Genomic DNA, 20491 nt, shown 5'->3' with positions numbered 1-20491 from the left:
TCATGACCTCCAGAATAGCAGTCAGTGCTCTTAACCTCTGAGCCATCTCTCCAGCCCGGTTCCTGAACTCTTACTCAGGAGTCTCTCATTTGTGCTTCACAACAACCAAGGGGCTGGGTATGTTTTCTGTGTTTTTATTTTGCTGTGGTATCCTGGAATGAGCCTTAGCCAGAAGCTCAGAGTTGGGGGTGGGGGCTGGGAATTACCCCAGTGTCGCACCCAGGAAGTCACCTACCAGGCCGTTTTGCAACCAAGGTTTGACTTTACCTCTTTCCTTAAGAGGTCTTGTTGAGGGCTGGAGAGATGGCTCAGAGGTTAAGAGCACCTTCTGCTCTTCCGGAGGTCATGAGTTCAATTCCCAGCAACCACATGGTGGCTTACAACCATCTATAATGTGAGCTGATACCCTCCTCTGGCCTACAGGTATACACGCAAGCAGAACTCTGTATACGTAATAATAAATAAATAAATCTTTAAAAAAAAAAAAAAAAAGAGGTCGTGTTGATACTTAAGTAGGTGACCTCTTATTTGGCCCAAATCAGCAGTTTAGATCTTAGAGTTCTGTTCCCTGTTTTAAACTGCAGCTATCCAAATGTAAAAGGCCAAGAGTCACTGTCCAGAAATAAACTGAAGGCCAGGTGACACATAAGTGAATATAGGCCAAAGGGCCCCCTGAGCCCCTAAAATTAAGCCCCTCAATTGTTTTTATCTGGTTGAGTTACATTTATTAATATTTATCCCCCTGACACTATTACAGAAAAGATTTCAAATCCTTAAATCATTTGAAATTAAGCGCATTTTATGAGAATAACTGCTTTTCAAAACAACAAAAGGGAAAAGTGAAACTGTTCTGCATTTCCGTAGATTTCTTTAACGCCTGTCTTAGTAGAAAACAAGTGGAATTCCACATCTGCTTTCCTGACTATTCTAGGGAATACTGCAAGTCATCTTGTCTCTGGAACTTGTTTCTATGCATTGGTGGGAATGTGTGCACAGAAAGAGCCAATGGCATCTCAGAACGTTTGTAGAAATAATCTTGCCCTTGGTGAACTTCCTGAAGCAGCCCTGGGTACCCTCTAGGACCATCACCTAAGGAGCTGTTAGTGAGTGGAAAGCGATGATGAGTGAGCAAACATTCAAAGATACACCTAGAGGTCACAAAGGGTGCTCCATCGCCTTCCCTCTGCCCAGACCTCTCAAGAGACAACCTGAGCTAACCTGGCAAGGAGGGAGTCTGAAGTCGGCTAACTCTCCCTGGAACACACTGACTTTTGCTTAGTTTTGTCTGTTTGTTTTAGGGTGTTTTTTATTTGAGGATTGTTTTGTTTTGTTTTGAGACAGGGTCTCTGTGGCCTGGACATGACTTTGAGAGTGGCCTTGAGGATGACCTTGAATTCCTGATCCTCCTGCATCTACTTCCCAAGACGTAAGATAACAGGGGTGACATGACATTCTAAATGAGACCTTTCCTACACTAAAACTCCAAAGCGGCTGTAACCAGGCTTTTCAGAATTCTTCAACTGCGTCAGTTAGTCACCCAGCAGAACATAGGAGAAAGAACCCCAGTGACTGGGGGCAGCTCCTCCCCCTCATGACTAAGCCATTTTCCCAAGCTCTGGGTCTCTTGGTCAGGCCTGCAGTGGCATCACGTCAAGAACCTAGCATCACCTGTCCCCAGCCATGAGAGAGCCCCACAGAGGCTGCAGTATTCACCACCTCTCCACAGGGCATCCATCCTAGTTGCTCACCCCATCTTTATTTTCCACCGGTTTTGCCCACCACAGGTGGGGATGAACAGGTGTAGATGCACAACGGGCCTAAGCGCCTACCCCTGCAGAACCTACACTTAAATTTAACTCAGAATCTTTCAAGAGAGCTGTGATGGGGCTCAGGAAGGCGGCAACAGTGGGCTGTGACCACACTTCTGTTAGGAGATCCCTTTCTCATCAGAGCTAAGGATGAGGCCGGCTGCCCCTCAGGAGTGGCTCACACTCCATCTTGCCTCACCAGGCTGGAACAGGAGTACCTGGGCTGGAAGAGAGGTGAGCTCCCCAGGTCTCTGCGCAGCTCATTCTTGAGTCTCCAGAATTCTCCATCCAGGTAGCTGTGCGGCGATGACTCCCCAAGGCCCAGGTCCAGAGTCGGCTCCATCTGTGTGCTGGCAGCTGCAGGCTGTTGTGTAAACCTCCTCCTAACTCCCAGGCTTATGAGCCCTCCTACTTATCATTACTCCAGACTGGTCTCCTCCCTCTTCACCTGCCTGTCACTCACCCTCCCCTGCACCCTCCCTTCCATGCTTGAGGCAAAGAGCTGTCCTGAGCCTTTGAGCTCCACCAGTGTTCTCCAGTCCTTACCAGGAACCAAGCACTCATTTAACACTTTATCCCTCCAGATTTGTGAGTCACTAGAAGCAAGATTCAGGTCCTTAAAGGGGATGCTGGTCTGATGCCTCTGCACCACAGAGGAAGCTCAGCACTAAGTCATTTCATCCTCTAAACAGAACCATCTCTCCATCTATTATTGCTGTGACCATATGCAAACAACGCTTCTCCCTTCCTTTCAAAGGCTATTTTGTGCAGTCTTTAGGTCACCAGGGATGCCACCTCGTTTGATTCACAAATTACCACAAATTGCCTAAGACAGTAAAAAATATAATTATTGATAGTTCCAGAAGTCAGAAGTTCAAACTGGATCTCCCAGGGCTAAAATCAAGGTGTTGATAGATGGGTTCCCTTTGGAGGCTACTGAGGGGAGGGGGAATCTGTTCCCATGGCTTTTGGGGATGCTACTTGTATTCTTGTCTCTTAGCTCCTTTCTCTGTCCTCAAAGACCTCTGACCTCTGCTTCAAGCGTTCCATTTTCTTGTCTTCTTTTGACTTGTACCTTCTTGCCTACCTCTTAAAAGGACTCACGTGCATTGACTCCATGTATAGTACAGGATAGCCCTCATATCTCAACATCCTTAAGTCACATCAGCAACGCCATCTTTCTCAAAGAAGAGCACATATTCTTAGGTTCCAGAGATCAGGCACAGTGATTCATGCGTCAAGTCAGGATGTATTTCCTCCTGGCAGAGAGACCTAGAAACTAAAAAGACAAGGTAACTAAGACTCAAGACCCCCAAACTCTACACTGTGGCAAGGACAGAATCAAAAGTCCACCTTGAACCCTGTGACAGAGTTCAGCCCTCTCCTCGTTCCCAAGCCATCTGAAGCTTTGCAGGTTCTGCCTCCGAGCACAAGAAGAGTCCGCTCCCCTACTGGCTGGTCAAGAGCAGCTTTACCAGAGATGATACACACACAAAAATCTGGCCTATCCTGGAAGATACTAGAAGAACCTTTTCACATGCCACACCTTCCTCCAAGGGCCAGGGAAACATCACCCTCTTTGGTGCCCACAGCAGTAAGAATGAAAACTTCTCCCAGGTACTTCCTGTGACTCTTTTAAGAAGGAGAAACTTTGAAACAAACGACTTAGGAAAACTGCCTTTAAATCACTTTGGCTAAATTAAGTGGGCTTAGACCATTAAAGGAAAGAGGTGCTCCACTAGATAACTGGATAAAGGAGACAGTTAATATCAACTCTCAGGAGTATCAAAATAATATTGTGGGACAAGCTTTAGCCAGAGAGCCCAGATATCATAACACTCGGTGCTTTAATTATGGTAAAATTGGTCATGTGCAAAGAAACTGTAGAGATAGAAGGCGCAATAACCCAGGAGAAAACATTACTCGTAGGAGAGAACAAGGAGGTTCTGGTCATGATGATAATGAGGTACCAAGACTCCCAGGGTACTGTACTCGCTGTGGAAAAGGGAAACATTGGTCTCGGGATTGTCAATCTAAAAGAGATGTGGAAGGCAGTATCTTGCCGACAGGAAACGGCAGGAGGGGGCCGTCGGCTCGGGCCCCTATAAACAATGCCAGCCGAATTCCTTTGGCCAGTCCAGAAGTGACAAACCCGCAGGAAAACGGGAACTGAGTGTTAGTGATCTAATGCATGCTACTGAAAGCAGTGCAGCCTTGGATCTGGCTTCAAATATGTCTCTTACCCTATCTCCCCAGATTGAATGTTACAAATTAAATACTGGTGTTTTTGGACCTTTGCCTTCAGGCACAGTAGGGATGGTTCTGGGAAGAAGTAGGCTGACTTCTCACGGTTTTATTGTGCATCCCGGTATTATAGATGGGGATTCTAAGGAGGAAATAAAAATTATGACATGTGTAAAAAAGGAGATGAAAATCAATGCCAGGGATAGAATTGCTCAACTCCTACTGTTTCCTTACATTAAGGGCAAAGCCGCTCCAGTGGAAAGGACTGGTGCATTCAGAAGCACAGGGACACGTGTGTTCTGGCAAACAATAATTAATGATCAAAGACCGGTGTTGCCTCTGTTTCTTAACAATTAAACTTTATTATACAATCCAACTAGCTTACACAAGAGGGAAAAAAAGTTAAAGGGACAAAAGAGTGAACCTTCCAGTATCCATTCCACGGGACAGGTCCTTAGGTGTCTTTCTGGCCCGCGTGCTGGTCCAGCCTGTTTGCTGCTCCACGCGCGCTCAAGCCCGGGCTGAACTTGTTGTTCTCTCCTCCCCACCTGCCTGAGTCACATGGGAAGGGCTGTCTTCTTCTCCAGTTGAGGGTCCATTAGAAAAACAATAGCCCAGGTGGGGTTCCCAGGTCTGCTTCCTGAATTCCAGGCCCAGGATGGCTCCACTCAGTCTGTCACAAGGTATTCATGGGGTGCTCCAAGGGTAAAGTCGGCCAAGACGGCTTCCACCTGTGACAAAGCTTAATCTCTCCCACAGGCTTGAGCGCACGTAGATCAGCGAACAGGCTGGACCAGCACACAGGCCAGAGACATCTAAGGACCCATTCCGTGGAACGGATACCGGAAGGTTCACTCTTTTTTCCCTCTCGTGTAAGCCAGTTGGGTTGTATAATAAAGTTTAATGGTTAAAAAACAGAGCCTACAAGTGGGTCCAATGGCCACTGTTTTAATTTCCCGGAGCTGCCACAGAAATACCACAAACTGACAGGTTAACAGCAGAAACCTATTCTCTCATGGATATGAAAGTTGCCATTCTGATGTGGAAATACCAGCAGTACCCTGCTCCTATGAGCCCTGGGGTATCTTTTCTTGCCTCTTCCTAGATTCTAGTGGCTTCCAGAAATCGCTGGCATTCCTTGGCTTGTAATGGCATCATATCATTGTAACATCTGCCTTAATCATAGCATGACCTTCTTCCTTTGTGCTTATTTTCAAACGTCCCTGTAAAATTACAAATATTTTTCCTACCACCGCTCTAGCTTCCAAAGAATGACACGGAGACCTGCTACGTTGATTAATAAGCTTTAAAGCACTATATCCGGGCAGATACTCATCTATTCTAACCTGACTATGCTGGTCTGGATATTTCCCAGCCATGTGCCCCATTACCTGTCATCTAGTCTCGCCCTGGCTGCTCCTGCTTCATCGTTGTCCTCACAGCTACTGCCTCATGGCGACCTCCTCATAGCACCCTTCTCTTCCTCCTCATGGCAACCTTCTTCTCTCTCTTTCATGAGATGGTGACTTTCTCCTACCACCTGGGACCCCCTCATTGGGATCAGAAGTCCTGTCTCAACTCTCCTTTCTTCTCCTCCCCAGCTATTGGCTGTTCAGCTCTTTATTAACCAATCAGAGATGTTGGTCAACAATTTTTATACAACGTTGAGACAGGAGATCCTGCAATAGCAATGGCAATGCCTATGCCAGGACTGCACATTTCTCTGGGCACAGAAAATCATTTTCTGGATACACAGTGCACCATCCCCCAACACTTCCCCCTTCTCAGAAGGACACGAGTCACTGGGTTAAGAGCTCAGTCTGATCCACAGTGACTTCTCAAGTCGATTATATCTGCATTCCAAACAAGGAGGCCTTCTGAGCTCCCAGATAAACATATATTTTGTGAGTTGAGGATGCTATTCAAACTAGTGCACCCACCTTAAATCTTGAGCCAATAAATGAAAAGAAGTAATCACTGTTGCTTTGGATAACTGATTTCTGCACTAACTACATACCAGAATAACCTAGGATTTCTTTTTTCATGGCTCAATGACATAAATACACACACTTCTCCCAGCAGGCCCATGTTGCAAAGGCAGAGCATAGACCCTTAAATTTTCAAAAACCTCCTCTTCACCCTAGGTGAGTGATCCCAAACTTTGCTTCACAATGGATTGCTGAAATCTTGAAACAACTAATGAGAGTAAAATAAAACTACCTCTGTAACATTATTGTACCTAGGTTGACTTCTGATTTTGATCCTGGAATTGTAGATATTGAGTGTTCTGTGTCTGAAAGCAAATTAAAGTGGTTAGTGGCATGATTTCTTCCAAATAAATAAAAAAGTGTGTGGGTGTGGGTGTGGGTGTGCGCGCGCGTGCGCTCACACACACAGATTCTTTTTTTTTTTTTTTTTTTTTTTTTTAAGACAGGGTTTCTCTATGTAGCCTTGGCTGTCCTGGACTCGCTTTGTAGACTAGGCTGGCCTCGAACTCACAGCGATCCACCTGCCTCTGCCTCCCGAGTGCTGGGATTAAAGGCGTGCGCCACCACGCCCGGCTCACACACACATTCTTATATGTATATTTATATGTATATGTGAAAAGAGGAAGGGAAGGAGGGAGAAAGAAGGCAAAATGTGGCTTCTCTCTGTCGCCTCATGCTGTCATCTGAGCCATTTTTTATTATAAACCAATAAAAACCTGTCTGAACTCATTTCTGCAAAGTGAAAATTCCTTTAGTTCACGGATCTGAAGGAAAACAGGCGTAGCTGGAGGAGATCACTGGAGAGAAGAGCTCCACAAAACACTAGAACCAGCTACCTCAACTCTCTGCCTCTCCTTTATTCCTACATTTCCCCCTCTCTCTTCCTCCCTCTCCGTATCACTGTCTCCTGGTTTCCTTCTCTTTATCCACTGTCAGGGAAAACCAAAAGCCCTCCCCTAAGTAGCAATTACAGAGACCACCAGGCGCCCAGCCTCATAGTTCTCAGCTCCAACCATAAGAAACTACCTTAATTTCCCCTCCATTTCCAGTTGCAGCCATTCTAGTACCACTTCGGTTGGCTTAGTACGGCTAAGATAAGCACCCCTGAGCAGGCAAGCTCAGCTGGGAAGGGGTGTGGCCAGAAGCTGGTGAGGCTACATTGCGGCAATGGTCTAACATGGAGGCGAGGCAGTTCCTACTCCCCTACCCCACCCAGCAGCTTCCTGAGGGTTTTAACTGCCACCTCTCCTGCCTTCCAAGATCTTTCCCAACACTTTCCTTTCCTCCCAAAGCCTTCAACCCAACAGGCAGCACAGTGGGACCAAGATGCTGCCCTCTCTAGAACTCTGAGGAGCATCCAGACAGCCCTACAAAGAAGGACCCCCCCCCCCAAAAAAAAGTACTCAGCTGGGCACTGGGAGTCCTTCGGGAACATCAGAAGGCTAGGAGAAGTCAAAGGCATCAGAGTACATGGTCCAGCTACCCCTGGTCCAGGTGCCCAGGAATCTTGCCCATGATAAGATACCAGATGAAGGGGCTGGAGAAATGGCTCAGTGGTTAAGAGGGCTGCCTGCTCTTCCAAAGGTCCTGAGTTCAATTCCCAGCAACTGCTCACAACCATCTATAATGTGATCTGATACCCTCCTCTGTAGATAAAGCACTCATATACAATAAATACATTTTTTTAAAAAAGATACCAGATGAAGACCTGAAGAGAAAGGCTGGGATGAATGATGAAGCCAACAGTGATTTTTCTCAGAGAATGGGCTGCCTACAGTATACGGGAGATGGTTTCTGGCTTAGTCTCTAAGAGCTATCCAGGCCTTCAGTACAAGAGAAAGGCTCTGACACTGTTTCTGCTTTCTCTCTGCACTGAACCCAGCCTCTTGGCTCTGCCAGCAGGGTAATTTAGAGGGCATTGCGCATGCAGCAGTTGATAGTGGATTACGGCACAGCCTTGGGCGTCTGGCGGGAGGCTTCCCTTGAGTCCCTTCTACAAATGACTGACCAGCAATGCTTAATGACTTACCTAAGGGCACATGGCTCTCAGTGGCCTCCTGAACACCCAGTGCAGGGCTCACATAACTGAGTTACATACCACAGCACTGACTTGTGGGCCTTATTACAGAGGCCCCAGGGTGTGAACATTGCAAGCCATGTCTGTGGTTCCATAGCAAGGAACACCTCGTTCTCAGGAGCGTTGTAGTGCGTGAATTTTAGAAACCATAATAAGCCTCACAGGCATCCTGGAGCTTGTCTGGACAGGTCTTTTTTAGATGAGGACACTCCAGGGGTTATTCTCTGATGGAGTAGTCTCTGACTACTGTTCAGAAACCTGAGGTAAGAAACATGGAAAAGTTGGGAGTGGGACCAAAAAAAAAAAAAAGCTGCTATGTGGAACAAGACCGGAAATATAGCCTCGCTTTAAGCTATTGCTGTGGAGTCCGGCTCATCATGAACACACGTGGCGGAAGGAAAACTTGGACAGTTTTTACTGACCATACCTCCTAATCCTGAATTCTAGACAAATGTTCAGAGAGGGAAGGGACAGACTCCTGAAACAGCCACCACAATATCTTCGGGAATGACAAGATTATTGCATACACTACAATGGAGCCGTGGACAAAGCAGCAGCGATACCTGTGGCGGTACATAGGACTTGTTCTCTCTCACCATATAATGAAGACAGTGTGAGTTCATGTGCACCAAGTGTGTGAAGGTGCTGGCAGAGGCCAGAGGCATGGGATCCCCCGGAACTCTGGGAGCGCACGCGCGCGTGTACACACACACACACACACACACACACACACACACACACACACACGGCTTCACCCCCCCCGCCCCCCTTCATTAACCAGACATAATGATTGTGGTTTCCTCATTTGTTTTATGTGTGTGTGCCACAGCATGCATGGAGATCAGAGGACAACTTGAGGAAGTTTGTTTTCTTTCCTTCCACTTTGGGGATGGAATGGAAAGAATGGAACTCGTATCTATCAGCCTCAGCGGCACACGCCTTTACCCAACTCACCAGCTATACAATCTCTGCTACTCAAGCAAAGAGGACAAAGATTCGCGACTCGCAGGACCCAAGAAGGCTCAAAGCACTTCGAGCCACAGAGTCTTCACGTTCAACCTTGTAGTGTTACCTAGTTGCAATTTCTACAGTTCTTTTTTTTTTTAATGACAGCAACAACAGTACTAATCCCTATGCAAAAAAAAAAAAAAAAGGTTATCCTCTCACTGGAACTGAAACGACTCAAGCCAGCCAGCTCAAGACACGCTAAAAATCGAGGAGGAAATTAGAATGGCTGCGGGTTCGGAGAGTGGGCGGGACAGAGGCGGGACTTTGGCAACGGCCTCAGTGATTGGCCAGCTCTCCCTCAGCCGAGACCAATGGTCAGGCGCGCTGCCAACGCTCGACGTTACGACTGCGGCTGCGCGGGGTATTCGAATCGGCGGCGGCCCTCACGGCTGGTGGCGGTGTTCTTGGTCGGGTGTTTAGCCGGCGGCTGGTGGGAACTTTCGCCACCGTGCGCTGTTTCTCGTCATGGACAACCTAGAAAATGTCTTCGGGTGAGTGTCCCTCAGGTGGAGTGAGGACGCGAGCCGGGCTGAGGGCCGGCCGGGACGGTCCCTCAGCGGCGCTTTTTCCTCAGCGGGTCTTTCCCCCCCCCCCCCCCCCCACCAGGCCTCAGCCAAGGCGGCGGCCCCGCGTCACCCGGGTAGAGGTGCTAGCTGCAGGCCGTTACCGAGTTGTGGGGCCGGACCTTCAGAAGTCACGTGTCTTCTGGGGGCACTCGGCCCAGAACGACAGCCGCCGCTAAGGACCGCACCCGCACCCGCACCCCCACCCCTTCAAAACCCCGAACTTTGTGTGATGGACATTTTTTTGGAGAAATTTTCCAATGTCTTGATAAAAAACGCTATTCTACTAGAGAAAGAATTTATACTATTTCTCGCTTGTCTGCTATGTAAGTAAAAAAACTGAAGCTGAACTTTATGGGGAAACAAATGCTTGCTGATTTATTTGCGTCTACCTGCAAGCAGATGGGGGTGGTGGTTGCTGTTGTTTTTTAAAGCTCCCACACTGCTTTCTTTTTCTTTTCTTTTTGGGCGTAGGTGACTTAACCAGCCTGTGATGCCAAACCATTTAAAACTGCTAAATTATGTTACAAGAAATAAAAATTTATTTTTATCAGTCCTTTAGGTATTTGAAGAGTAAGATACCCAAAATCTGTTGTCGTTAAGCAATTTAATTTTTAATCAGATAAACTAAGTATTGCTCCTCCCCATTTAAATAAAAAAAGAAACTAGGTATTTTTGAGTTTTTAAAGGCTAATTTGTTTTAATGATTAGATGTTTTAGTATTAAGGTACAGTGTGTTTAAGCCATTTTCCCAGACGGTGTGGTTGGTGTAAGGCTATTCATTATTTATTTTATTTTGCTAAACAAGAACTTCTAAACACAGAAGTAGCGCTGACAATTCAGACATGCCAACAAGAATCCAAAATGTGTTCCTTTTAAGTGACAAGATGAGATTCCTTGAGTTAAATTTTTAAAAGTGCTGTCATTGCTAAATCTAAAGCCAGTTTCTCTGAATAACCATTTAAGTATGCCAGTGAAACGTAATTTTGGGTTGGTTTTCCTGATCATCTATCTACAAACATACTACTTTTAAATTCTTTTTCCCCTAATTTTATCATTTCTCGGTTTAAAAACCCATGAGTGTTTCTCAACTTGATTCATACTCAAAATACATCCTCTCTTTCTCTGAGATTGTAGGCATGCTATTCTCACCCTGGTTCAACTTACAACCCACTAGGATCCTACTATAGCTTCCTAGCTTATGCTTCCACCACTGCGCCTTTCCACGAAAGGACAAAGAAGACATTTTAAAATGCAGATAGAACTTGCCACCTCTTCTGCTGTCACACTTAACTACATTCACTCTTTCTGTTCCTCAAGTTCTATCAGCCTTGACGATTCCCCTAATGTAGCTGTGGTAGCTAGCTAACTAGCATTGATCGTCCTACTCTTAACCCCTTCGCTTGCCCCCCACCTCCCACCCAGGGTTTCTCTGTAACAGCCCTGGCTGTCCTGGAACTCCCTCTGTAGTCCAGGCTGGCCTCGAACTCATGGAGATCCACCTACCTCCCAAGTGCTGAGATTAAAGGTGTGCACCACCCACCCACCCTTCTTTTTAATGCTTAATGTAACATGGCACTATTTTTATGTTTTTGTTTACACCACTAGCAGCTGACGTCATTGGAATTTGATTTGCTTACCTGATTTCTTTTCATCTTTCTGTTTGTTTCTTTGTTGTTCAAGACAGGGTTTTCTTGTTTAGCCTTGGCTCTCCTGGACTTACTTTGTAGACCAGGCTGGTCTCCTGGTCACAGAGATCCCCCTGCCTCTGCCTTTCAGAGCGCTGGGACTAGACTTTGCCTGGTTTTGGCTGTGGTTGGTTATTATGGAAATAAGGAAAGCAAAGTCCTTTGGGAGCTCTAAGGGTATTTATCAGCACTGTCGTTATGTGCTTTTTCCCTGGGATAATGTTATATTTAGATTTAAGTCTCTGGAAACTCCCAAATTGTAGTACTAGGATTGCACCAAAGGGGAGGTTTCTTTGGATCTTATTCTAACCCCCTATCTTTGCTATCCCACTAGGTGGCAGTGACATTGGGGAACCACCGTATCTAGATAGACCTAGGAGGCAAATACTGCCTCTGTCTGAACGAACACCTCTGAGTGATTGCTCTTTTATGTGATGTTTGGGTTGATAGTCAAGATTTGTTTTCAAGTATGTAGGTGACATAATGTAGAGTCAAATGTATCTTTGGCATTTAGGAATTATTCCTCATCTGTATGTACTTTTCTGTTCTAGCATGTTTGAAGCCCATATGCAAAGCTACAAGGGTAATGACCCACTCGGAGAATGGGAAAGGTTAGTGTGTGTTTGTTTGTTTTCTTTTAAATGAAGGAACCATATGCTACCCTGTGGAAAACTAATATCCATATTTTTCTAGCTTTGTGAAGTGGGTAGAACAAAATTTTCCTGACAATAAAGAATATTTGATGACATTACTAGAACATTTAATGAAGGAATTTTTAGATAAGAAGAGGTACCACAATGACTCAAGATTCATCAATTATTGCTTAAAATTTGTGAGTATTACTTCAAGTAGATAACTAAGTGTAATGTTTTATTTCTGGTTTCCTCCCTTGTTTTTTGGGTTTTGTTTTAGTTTCAGGGGATTATTGAATTTTGTTTCAAGACAGGATTTCTCTTTGTAGTCCTGGCTCTCCTGGAACTCACTCTGTAGACTATGCTGGCCAAGAACTCAAAGAGATCCACATACCTCTGCCTCTCAAGTACTGGGATTAACCCAACAGCAGCCTGGCTTTTGGTCCACTCTCTTGTTAAGATCATTTTAGACTGCTTTTTTATATCTATTGTTTCCAGTATGAATTCTTTTTTTAATAGAAGTTTTATTGTCAGTGGTATGTATTGTAGAGCCTTGGTTTCCGAAATACTGAGGAATCAGTGATTTAATTTTAAAATCTCCCTTTATCTTGTATATGTAAATATTCCACCATAAGATAGGAACTAAAAGTTAAATAAACTGTGCTTGGAGCTATTTGTGGTGGCTCACACCTTTATTCCCAGCACTTGGGAAAAAGAGGCAAGCAGGTCTATACACTTTCAGCCAGCCTGGTCTACGTAATGAGTTCCAGAACTTGGAAAATTATGTAGCAAGACACTGTCTCAAAGAGGGGAGTGGGAGGAAGAGAGACAAGAAAGAAAGAAATGTGCTTGTGATGATAAGGAAGAGGTCTTAGGTGCTAAAAAGGCTTTCTGGGAGTGAATCAGATTCATCATGAGTACAGTAATAAATTCCTAACTCAGAGACTAAATATAGTACTAAAAGGAGAAAGCAGTCTTGGACTTTACAAGGGTAGGACTCTGCATGTATATTATGGCTTTTAGTTTAGTGTTTTTTATGGGATTCCTCAGTGTGCAAACAAATAAGTCTCAGACTCATGCCTTCTCTTGAGCTCCTTTCATTCTGTTGGTTTGTCTTCTCCAATTTTGATATGATAGTATTGTTTTACCTTATATTTTATTTTGTTATATTAATAAATGAACTATCATTTATACCTGCTGGGAGAGGGAGTCACTCCATTCTCCAATGAAATGACACTCTGCAGCAGGTATAAATGATAGTTCAGTTGTTAACCTTTACTCTAGTAGCTAGGTTTTTATTCATTTGTTCATTCACTTATTAATATAACAAAATAAAATATAAGGTAAAGCAGTACTATCATTGCTTATGTGTGGTTTTGCTCTGGGTTTCTGTAGGCTGAGTACAACAGTGACCTTCACCAGTTTTTTGAGTTTCTGTACAACCAGGGGATTGGAACCAAGTCATCTCCTCTGTACATCTCCTGGGCGGGGCATCTGGAAGCCCAGGGAGAGCTGCAGCATGCCAGTGCTGTTTTCCGGAGAGGAATTCAAAATCAGGCTGAACCTAAAGAAGTACTACAACAAGAGTACAGGTACTTTCAAAGTGTATAACTCGCCTTTTCATTTGTCTGTATGTATCTTTGTGTACATATACTTTAACTATAAGTCATATTGTAGGTCTGACTGCAGATATGGAGCTGTACGCTCCATCTTAGGATGCTATCTGGCAGATTTTATAATGTCACTTTAGACGACAGAATTATGAGGCAACACAGGACATCACATCACAAAAAGGGCACATACAAGAGACAAAACAAATTGTGCACTCAAAATAACCCATTAAGCAGTGAATAGAAATTTCCCCTTATGAAGACAGAGCCCTCTTGATCTAATCACAATTTGGAGATAATGTTTTATAAATCTTCACATTGAGGGTTTCAACATGAGTTTTGGTGTTCATTCAAAGCAGAGTAAACTATCATTACAAATACCTTATTTTTATCCCCACACATTTTGTTCTGTTACTTTTCTGTTATTAAAAATGTCTTATTTAGGAAAACTTGAAAATGCAGAAAACTATTTTTTATCTCTGTATTTATAGAACTACAAACATACTTTGCAAAATCATGCTATCTACACACTATCTGTCAAGATCTTTTCCTTTAAAAGTAATTCATTTCTTACATTTATCTAATTTTTATAGCATCTAGAATTGCAATAATTGAATAAAAAATATGTTTAAACAGTTTCAAGGCATGTGGGACATACAACCAATCCATCTACTCAAAAATTTTTCTTCTACATTCTCATTAGAAGAATTGGAGACCTTCCATGTATTGTATCCCTTGCCAGCATTCAACACACTTACCTATTTTTTTTTTCAATTTTACTATAGTATTTATGCTTTAAAAATTATGAGAATTTTCAAATATGCAGAAAAAAACAATGTAATAAATGTTCATTTATATACTTTTAGTAATTGTTAATAGGTGTTTTTTTTTTCTTATTTGAAGTATGTGGTGGCTTGCCTGCATGTATGTGTATGAACTAGGTGTGTGCCTGATGCCCACAGAGACTAGTGACAAGGGCATTGGATTTTGGTGTAAACCATCATATAGGTGCTGGAAATCAAACCTGAGTCTTTTGGAAGAGCAGTAAGTGCTCTTAACTTTTGAGCCATCTCTTCAGCCTTGTCTTTTTTTCTGTACAATTTGTTTGGGGCAAGCACACTACTGTAAGTGTGTGAAGGTCAGAGGTTCCTGGAGATCGAAATTTTGCTGGTTAGGTCTGGCAGAGCATTCTTACCTGCTGAATCATCTCATAGGCCCTGTGATGATGGATATTTTAAAAGACAGAATCTTTTCTCTCAAACACCACTCACAGCGATTCATCTGCCTCTTGTCTCCTAATTGCTGGGATTAAAGGCATGCGCCGCCACAGCCCGGCCTCCTGCATGATTCTCAATTCAAACAAACCATTTTACATGTTGGTTTGGAGACACACAAAATTAGATAATATTGAAGAGTTATTATTAACTTTATTAGGTGACATAGAATAAGAGGAGACAGAGGCAGATGAATCGCTGTGAGTTCGAAGCCAGCCTGGTCTACAAAGTGAGTCCAGGACAAGGCTACATAGACAAACCCTGTCTCAAAAAAACAAAAACAAACAAAAGAATCATGAAAGATTTGGTACTTAGTCATATATCTCTTCTATATATGGTGTACACCTTTGTTTTAATTACGCAAAAAAAATGTCAGGCTTGGGAACTACACGTTTTTTAAAGGTTGAATTGGTATATAAAAGTGCTTTCAAATGGTATACGTGTGAAGATTTTAATAGAGCATGAGTGATATAACTCACTGTTCTTTGAAACAGTGGTCTACATTTTAAGTTTTATTTTACTTATTTTTATTTTTGGGTTTTCTTTTTTGTTTTTTTGTTTTGGTTTGGTTTGGTTGGTTGGTTGGTTGGTTTTTGGTTTTTGGTCTTTCCAGACAGGATTTCTCTGTTTAGACCTGGCTGTCCTGAGCTGGTTTTGTACACCTTAAGGCTAGCTTTGAACTAGAGAAATCCACTTGCCTCTGCCTCTCAAGTATTGAGATTAAAAGACATTTTGATTTTTTTTAAATATTACATAACCATTTTGTTTCAGGTTATAAAATACGTGAAGTAGTACTTGAAACATCTTTGAGTTTTAACATCTGCAAGCTTGATTCATTGAGAAAGAACATGTATGTGCTAGGTGAATTTGAAAAATAGTGACATAACTGTGTAAAAAGAGGACTTTTCTAATATAATCAATCTCAGAATTTTACTTCTGAAGTTTAAAGTAACTTTGAAATTCAGTTTTTCTTTTTCTGTCTTTATTGCCTACTATATTAGTTACATTTTGAAATAGGTGTATATTAAACTGGAAAGTCAGTGTATTTTCTGTTATCACATAGGCTATTCCAGGCACGCCTTACCAGAACTCATTTGCCAGCTCAAGGTAAGATGATACATTTTTAAATGTGTAGATTATTGCAGATTTAGTCTGTAATTTTCACTAAGTGATTTTTGTTTTTGTTTTTAAAAGGGCCTCACGTAGTATTTAATGAAAACAAAAAAATTACCAAATTACTGTTCTGGGCAATAGGAAAAGCATTCTGGTAATAATCTCATAAAACAGTTCCGGACAGCAGAGGGACTGTGTTTTAGCACAGTTATAGAGCAAACCTGCAAGCAAAACTTAATGAATACCGTTTTTGAAGAATTGGGAAAAAAAGCTATATTTAGATACAGTGTAGTGCACAAGCTTTTAATCCTAGTACTTAGAAGGAAGGCTAACACAGAAAAAAAACGTATGTTTGAGAACAGGCAGAGCTACATAACAGTATACTGTCTTTTTAAAAACTAATAATAAGATTGTCCCAAAGAAAGGATATGCTTGGCTCCTTATCTGTTTTGAATTGAATCAAATAGATGTAATACAGCTTATTTTTTTAAGGCAGGGTTTCTCTGTGTAACAGCCCTGCCTGTCCTAGACTCTCTTTGTAGACCAGGCTGGCCTCAAACGCACAAAGATCTGCCTGTCTCTGCCTCCCGAGTGCTGGCATTAAAGGCGTGCTCCACTATGCCCAGCACGCAACCTTTTTAAATGTGGCCTTTTCCCCCACTTAGAAATAAAGATCCCATTTCAACAATAGTCACTGTCATCTTGTTTAAAATAACCACTTAGGCTTTATATTTCATCCAGGTAATATCTTAACTTGAATTGATCAGAAAATGTATCTATAATATTTTTCTTAACTGGAAATTAGTTCATTTTCTAAGACAGTTTTAAATGGGTAGATTTTTAAAGTAATTTTTGTATTTATATGTTAGCTATATGTATGAGTTTTGCTTACATGTATGTCTATACTGCATATATGCCTAGTGCCCACATAAATCAGAAGAGGGCATTACATTCCTAAAACCAGAGTTATGGATGACTATGAGCCACCATGTGGGTGCTGAGAATTAAACTTGGGTCCTATGTAAGAACAAATATTCTTAACTGCTGAGCCATCTCTCCACCCACAAATAGATTATGTGCTAATTTTATTTAATGTTCCTTTTCACTTATTTCTCATTTCACTTTTTTTTTCCCTCATAGCTACAACTTCAGAACCTCTGCAGAGTACTCAGATTTCAAACCAAGTTATGACAACAGAGTCAAGTCCAGACAGAACCCTAGACTGTGTTCCTAAGAATCAGGTAACAGAGAGATTTACTTGTCTTCTGTATAGAAATTAGGAATATTATTAGAGAGCCATTCTGGTTGTCTTTTATATCTTCCTTTGCAGCTTATTCTATTGACCCTGTTTCCTATGACTGATCTCCATTTCAGCCACCATTCAATGGCAGTTCTCTGAGCCTTCTTATCTTCTATCTCTGTTGAACTCCTATATAACTTGTTGTCAGACCTAGGGACCTCTGCCACATAAACCCCCTGCAACTTCTTTCTTCCTGATACCCTCTATTTGTTCTGCTGGCCTCTTCATAGATTCAGAAAATCCTTATTTTGTATTATATTTGCCTGAACGTTTTTGAGCTCTGCTTTTTAAAAAAAAAAACCCCAGAACCTCAAACATTCCTGCATGTAACCTCAACTGGAGCTCTAACACTTCCAGGCATTTCTTCCTTTGCTTCATGCCACTCTTGTGTTTACCTGTTAATTCTTCTTTTTTTTTTTTTTTTTTTTTTTTTTTTTTTTTTCGGTTTTTCGAGACAGGGTTTCTCTGTGTAGCCTTGGCCATCCTGGACTCACTTTGTAGACCAGGCTGGCCTCGAACTCACAGCGATCCGCCTGCCTCTGCCTCCCAAGTGCTGGGATTAAAGGCGTGCGCCACCACGCCCGGCTCCAGTTAATTCTTTAGTAGCCAAATTATTATGATTTTAAATTTCATTCTCAAGTTTGGAATGTGTCTATCTCTCAAAGTTATAAAAAAATGAATACTATTTCTGCAACATAGCAGAAGATACTGCCTCATTTTCTGTTGTCAACCATTATATGCATAACTGCATCTTTTTCTGCTGTTTCTATGGGAAAATGAAGCTGTAATATTTATCCTTTTAGATTGTCTAATATACCATTAAAGACACAGGAGGCATAAACTAAGGTAAAAACCTGTTAGCTCAGCTTATTTTTCTGAACTATATAAGATATCTATTTACAAGCCTAATTCTATAACTAACCTGTAAGCTCTAGAAATCTTTTTCTCTCTTTTTTTTTCCTTTATTTTTTTTTAAAGATTTATTTATTTACTATATATACAGTGATACAATGTTCTGGCTACATATATGCCTGTACACCAGAAGAGGGCACCAGATCTCATTATAGATGGTTGTGAGCCACCTTGTGGTTTCTGGGAATTGAACTCAGGAGCTCTGGAAGAGCAGCCAGTGCTCTTAACCTCTGAGCCATCTCTTTCTATCTGTGTCATTCTACCAAGCTAGTCTATCTTTGTCTTGAGCTCCTCCAAACCCATAAGGGTTTCTTAGCTCTCTTTCCTAGAATACTGTTTTTCCTGTGGCCTGCCAGTTGCTTCTCTGTTGTTTCTGTAAGCCCATAGAGAGAATCCCTAGCTCTTCCTGGAGCTCCTTCCATGAAGGCTCTTCTCAACCTCCAAATGAACAAGAGGTCTCAAAGGTCCAATTGATATAAAGGCTGAAGAGATGGCTCAGCAGTTAAGAGCACTTCAGAGGTCATGAGTTCAGTTCCCAGCAACCACATGGTGGCTCACAACCATCTATAATGTGATCTGATGCCCTCTTCTGGCCTGCAGGTGTACATGCAGGCAGAGCACTATATACATAATAAATAAATCTTTTTTAAAAATGAAATGAATGTTACTTCTTTCTGGTCATATTCCCCAAACCTAAATCACTGTATGATACATGTGAAATATTAATAATTACTTGTTTAGTGGGTATGGCTACTATTGGAAACTTCTGAGACTAAAGCAATTAACAGAAGGAAATTTTAATTTTTTACATGTAAATTAATTGTTTTCTTTGGGGGGACCTTAATTTGAAAGTTAAGTAAAAATAATGTCAGCTAAAGTTCCAGCTATTATTCATAATTTATGAAAACATGTAAATATGCTTGAGATTAAGAGACTCCTTCTCATGGGGCATTTTCATATTAACTGTGAGGTAATTTGTGAGGAAGTTTCTTTTTGGTAAATGAATGCTCATATTTGTTTTCTCTCCTTTAGGGTTCAGAATGTTTTGGTGTGGCACCTTCCACTTGTGATACAGAGTCTAATATGCAAGTATAATGAGCATATTGTTGCCTAAATTTCCTTCATGCTCCTTCAGTGCGCTGTTGTAAATGGAGTCTTTCTTCCCAGTAGGGAACGAAGAGTGATCCTGATTTCCAAGTCAGAATGCTCTGTCAGCTCCTCAGTGGCACCCAAGGCTGAAGCTCAGCAGATTATTATGTACTGCAAGGAAAAGCTTATTCGTGGGGATTCAGAATTTTCCTTTGAAGAACTGAGAGCCCAGAAATACAGTCAACGGAGGAAGCATGAACAATGGGGTACTTACACTCTTAGATCTTGGATGGTTTTATGTCATTTAAAATAATGAATAATCACATAACTGAAAGATGAGAATGTCTTGAGCTCCTTCTCTCAGAAGCTTAGAAGTCTATTAGACACTAGCCATGCAGCAGCACTTGTCCACAGGTTCTGTTGCTGAGCCGATAGCTGGTGCCTGAAACAATGAAAGCTACAGTAAACATTCTTACTGGTGTTGCCTTTGTAGTAGTGAAATGGTGTTTCAATATTATCTATGTGAACTTGAATTCTGTATACTGTATTACTAAATTTCTAGGGCATTTATTCTATGGAAGAATTTAATTGAGAACTGGGGTTCAGAAGAGGTTTTCCAAGTTTGCATCAACTTTAAACAAACATGCAGAAATAGTTTCCTAATCAGCATGCCCGGTTACTTATGTTTATGGAATACATTTTTTTGTTCTTCATAAACAAATGTGCATTTGCACTTGGCTTTTACTATAACAACATATACTTTAGAGCAAGGAAAACAAACCATTGTTCCACTAAGGGTTTTAACCCATTTATTTGGACTAGATCTATTTTTGTTTAATACTTTAAAAAAATATTTTATTTATTAAATTTATGTGTGAGTGTAGGGTTTTGCATGTGAGTGCAGTGCCCTCAAAGGCCAGAAGAGGTGGTTGTGAGTTCTCTGATATGAGTGCTGGGAAATGAACTTAATTTTGCAAGAGCAGCAAACTCTTAACTGCTGAGTTGTTTCTCTAGCCCCTATATTCATTGCTTTTTATACTTAACCAACCATAGAGAACCATCAGTTAATATTTGTTGAGGACCCATTTTGAAGTGTCTATAGATATTTTCCTTCCATTTGCCACAACCCTGTAGTTTCTAGCCAAAAGTGAATCCTGATTTGTTTGGGGTGTGCCCATATGTAAT

The 20491-nt window shown here is 42.0% G+C and overlaps 1 protein-coding gene across 1 annotated transcript in view; it reads left to right on the top strand.

The window, feature by feature from the left end:
- Positions 1-9550: 9550 nt before the first annotated feature.
- Positions 9551-20491, top strand: part of Bub1 (BUB1 mitotic checkpoint serine/threonine kinase) — a 32569-nt gene continuing 21628 nt past the window's right edge. The window contains exons 1-8 of the mRNA XM_051144589.1: positions 9551-9616; positions 11928-11987; positions 12070-12208; positions 13404-13600; positions 15956-15999; positions 17146-17246; positions 19250-19302; positions 19385-19572. Of these exons, the coding sequence (XP_051000546.1) occupies positions 9591-9616; positions 11928-11987; positions 12070-12208; positions 13404-13600; positions 15956-15999; positions 17146-17246; positions 19250-19302; positions 19385-19572 (808 nt within the window). The 5' untranslated portion in view covers positions 9551-9590. The remainder of the gene's footprint in view (positions 9617-11927; positions 11988-12069; positions 12209-13403; positions 13601-15955; positions 16000-17145; positions 17247-19249; positions 19303-19384; positions 19573-20491) is intronic.

The sequence above is a fragment of the Acomys russatus genome, chromosome 4 (genome assembly GCF_903995435.1).
Source record: "Acomys russatus chromosome 4, mAcoRus1.1, whole genome shotgun sequence".
Lineage (NCBI taxonomy): Eukaryota > Metazoa > Chordata > Mammalia > Rodentia > Muridae > Acomys > Acomys russatus.
Note: the sequence above shows the minus strand (reverse complement) of the source record. Positions and strands in the feature narration are given on the sequence as shown.